General features: G+C 42.7%; 1 protein-coding gene across 1 annotated transcript; it reads right to left on the reverse strand.

Moving 5' to 3' along the window:
* Positions 1–1180: 1180 nt before the first annotated feature.
* LOC135952028 (uncharacterized) lies at positions 1181–2368 on the reverse strand. The gene is made up of 2 exons (XM_065501805.1): positions 1608–2368; positions 1181–1543 (listed from the first exon to the last, which is right to left on the reverse strand). Exon 1 carries the CDS (start codon positions 2363–2365, stop codon positions 1748–1750), a length of 618 nt encoding a protein of 205 aa, XP_065357877.1. The 5' UTR covers positions 2366–2368; the 3' UTR covers positions 1181–1543; positions 1608–1747.
* Between the last annotated feature and the right edge of the window lie 1997 nt (positions 2369–4365).

The following is a 4365-nucleotide window of genomic DNA, read 5'->3' on the forward strand; positions in this document are numbered from 1 at the left end:
GCGTATACAAATGTCAATCCCAAGTTCCTCCATCGCAGATAGGATGGCGTCGGGTCTGACATTATTAAAAGCTCCTTCAATATCAAGGAAGGCAACAAGTGAATACTCCTTATGTGATAGCGACTCTTCAATGGAGCCAACTAGCGAGTGTAGAGCTGTTTCCACAGATCTGCCCTTAGTATAGGCATGTTGGGATTTAGAGATGAGTTCAGTCGGAATGGTCATTCTCAGGTATACATCAATCACCCTTTCTAGGGTTTTCAGCAAAAAGGATGCGAGACTGATTGGCCTGTAGTCCTTTGGTTTAGTATGAGTCGCCTTGCCTCCTTTAGGAATGAAGACTACTCTACACCTCGTCCACCACGTGGGAATATAGGTCCATTTGATACACGCTGTGTATATGTTAATGAGCCATGGTACAACTATTTCTTCGTTCTTCTGAAGATCAGCAGGAATAATGCCATCCGGCCCAGGGGATTTAAATGGGTCGAAGCTCTTAATTGCCCATTGAATTCTTTCTCTGTTCACCGGAACAGAGTTTTCACACGGAGCAACAGAATCAGCAGCCCCATTCACAGTTTCAACATCAACTGGGAGGCAGCCCGGGAAATGAGTGTCCAGAAGGACCTCAAGTGTTTCCTTACAATTCAGAGTCCATCTACCGCAGGGTTTCTGAATATAGCTTGGTACAACCGGGGAGGTTGATAAGATTTTACGTAATCGGTTAGTCTCAGAGGATCCTTCCACGCCGCTACAGAAGTCCCTCCAGGCTTTCCTTTTCGCATTCCTCGTAAGGTTCTTGAAGTGATTCAATGAAGACTTGTATGCCGGCCAGTTACCCGACCTCTTAGCCTCGTTGAACAATTTACGACACGTCATTCTGGCGTGTGCTATTTCAGGATTCCACCATGGAGGCTTGTTCTTACCTCTGCGGATGGTCGGCCTACAGGCCAAGTTAGTAGCCGATTGAAACGCTTCTGTGAGTGTCTCCACTGCTACCTCAATATCTTCCCTATTCTCAATAGAGGGTGGGTTTGGCAAAGACCGAGAGAGAGCGTCACGTTGCAACTCCCAATTGGTCTTCCTCCTATTTAGAATGTTATTAACACTCCTAATAGTTACACTAATATTAAAGTCAATATATTGGTGATCGGAGAAGGAGCAGTCGCTAGAGACGGCCCAATTAGTAATCATGCTGTGATGTTCAGCACTTACAAGTGTTAAGTCTAGAACCTCACTTCTGTTAGCGATAATGAAGGTAGGTTCTGAACCTCTATTTACTACTTCCAAACTACTATTAAGAATGAAGTTGAAAAGACTCTCACCTCTTGTATTGGTGTCACTGCTACCCCATATGATGTGGTGCGAGTTAGCGTCAGCACAGATAACTAAAGGTATCTTAGACCTATTCGCCATTTTAACAGCACTGCGGACAGCATCATTTGGCGGATGCTCCCCATGATCGTGCGCCATATAGCTGGAGATCAGCCACAACAAACTGCCTTCATTGGTTTCCCATGAGACTGCTACTGTATCTTCATTGCTGTAATCAGACAGAATGAAGATATTCAAAGAGCTTTTAGCCAGTATACAGGATCTAATTTTACCTGCGCCTTTAGCGTAGTAGAGCTTATAGCCCTTCAGACATAGTCCACAGATACGATCCTGGTGGATCCAAGGTTCCTGGACCATGACTAGCTCCTCCCCGTTCTTAGCAATTCGGAGGAGCAGTGCAGCAGATGCTGCCTTAGAGTGGTGAAGGTTTATTTGCGTCACCTTCACCATGCTCAATTTGTACAACGGTGACGTCGGCGTCCTCCTGGTCAGAATTCAGGAGGGCGTCCTCGTCCACCGCCTCGTCCATCCGTTCAAAGAAGGTACCAACCAGTTCGGAGACAGAGTTGGTATCTTCAATGTCGATTGGACCAGCGGCGTCATTGCATTCCATGTCCTCTTCCGAGGGCATGGGTTTTACATCCTCTGAGGAGGTATCGTCCTTGTTGTCGCTACGGTAGACACGCAGGATGATCGTACCAAATCCATAGTACACCTTCCCTTGTGTCTTCCTTAGCGGCCCCAAGGAGTCCTTATTCAGGACGACGATCGCCTTTCTGGAAGATCCCTCAGCATCAGTAACCTTGACAACTTTCCAGTCGTTAGTTGGAAGCTGTGGGTTACAGCACTGGAGGATCTCCAAGATCTCCTCCGGGCTAGATGGCTCAGCTGGTATTTTAGCTATGGACCTAGGCTTTCGGGGTATCTCACTCACCGATACCACCTCAAGCCTAGATCCCGGCCATACTTCGCCCAACGATGCGACGGCAGTCTTGAGTAGCAACGCTGAGCGTTCATCCACACAAGACATGAGTTTAACGTGACCCTGGTACCAACCAGCGTCATCGCATTGAGGAGGAGTGCCTGGTTCTCTTTGAGAACTTTCCAAAACACCCCTACCAGTTTTTGCTTCACCATATCCCAATTTGATTGAGATATGGATCCGTCATTGACACTTCGATCTATAACCGCCCTAACGAGATTGTCTTTGACAATCTCGCTAAAGGACTTAGCTAGAGATCGTTGTGCCGCTTTAGGCCTTTTCGGACCCGGTTGCTGGCTCTTAATTGTCACGTCCTCCTCTGAACGTTGCCGTTTAGGCACCGCTGATGACTCAGCAGAAGGAGGGCCGGATTTGAGACCAATTATACAAGGCGTTGGGCATCATATCTGGGAACGGGCACGATAAGTGGACACTCATAGGAATCGAATGGCATAGAAAGAATGTTTAGAAAAACTTCAACGTAGGGAGTAGGCCCATTCAAACTTTGATGTCATAAACATTTTTCATAAGAAATTTAAAAATTAGATTCCTACAAGTGTCCACTTATCGTGCCCGTTCCCAGATATGATGCCCAACGCCTTGTATAATTGTGGCAATTTATTTTCTAATTTAAAATTTTTTATGAAAAATGTTTATGACATCAAAGTTTGAATGGACCTACCCCCACGTTCAAGTTTTTCCAAACATTCTTTGTATGCCATTAGATTCCTATGAGTGTCCGCTTATCGTGCCCGTTCCCAGATATGATGCCCAACACCTTGTATAATTGTGGCAATATATTTTCTAATTTTAAATTTCTCATGAAAAATTTGTTCATGACATCAATGTTTGAATGGACCTACACCCCACGTTCAAGTTTTTCCAAACATTCTCTGTATGCCATTAGATTCCTACGGGTGTCCACTTATCGTGCCCGTTCCCAGATATGATGCCCAACGCCTTGTATAATTGTGGCAATTTTTTTTTCTAATTTTAAATTTTTCATGAATCGTGCCCGTTCCCAGATATGATGCCCAACGCCTTGTATAATTGTGGCAATTTTTTTTTCTAATTTTAAATTTTTCATGAAAAATTTGTTCATGACATCAAAGTTTGAATGGACCTACCCTCCACGTTCAAGTTTTTCCAAACATTCTTTCTATGCCATTCGATTCCTATGGGTGCCCACTTATAGTGCCCGTTCCCAGATATGATGCCCAACGCCTTGTATAATTGTGGCAATTTTTTTTCTAATTTAAAATTTTTTATGAAATATGTCATCAAAGTTTGAATGGACCTACCCCCACGTTCAAGTTTTTCCAAACATTCTCTGTATGCCATTAGATTCCTACGGGTGTCTACTTATCGTGTCCGTTCCCAGATATGATGCCCAACGCCTTGTATAATTGTGGCAATATATTTTCTAATTTTAAATTTTTCATGAAAAATTTGTTTATGACATCAAAGTTTGAATGGACCTACCCCCACGTTCAAGTTTTTCCAAACATTCTTTCTCTGCCATTCGATTCCTATGGGTGTCCACTTATCGTTCCCGTTCCCAGATATAATGCCCAAGGCCTTATATAATTGTAGCAATATTTTTTCCAATTTAAAACATTTTTTCATGGAATAAAAGTTTGAATGGGCCTGCCCCCTACGTTTAAGTTTTTCTAAAAGAAGTTAGTATGCCATTCGATTGCTATGAGTGTCCACTTATCATTTCTGTTTCCCGATATGATGCCCATCGTCTTGTATAAATTTGGCAATTTTTTTCTGTATATATCAAAGTTATTAAAATTTTTTTTTATGATTATTTTATTTTAAGGTTATGTTGCGGTTTGTTCATATGTAACAAACTTCATTTTGACATTTTAACAAAGTATTACAATAACAAATTTTATTTTTTATATTCACCACACCAAAACAAATAAAAACATCTACAGCAACAAAACCCAATCTGCTGTTACCGGTTTGTTTACTCCGGGTTGTTTTGTTCACGGGCGTGAATATTTGTCTAGTATAGACAGGGGAAAATGTATCCATCTGGT

Source organism: Calliphora vicina, chromosome 2 (genome assembly GCF_958450345.1).
Source record: "Calliphora vicina chromosome 2, idCalVici1.1, whole genome shotgun sequence".
Classification (NCBI taxonomy): Eukaryota; Metazoa; Arthropoda; class Insecta; order Diptera; family Calliphoridae; genus Calliphora; species Calliphora vicina.

What these genes read in the sequence shown, in the direction of transcription:
- LOC135952028 (XM_065501805.1), bottom strand. Translation starts at nt 2,365, where the DNA reads ATGTCTTGTGTGGATGAACGCTCAGCGTTGCTACTCAAGACTGCCGTC.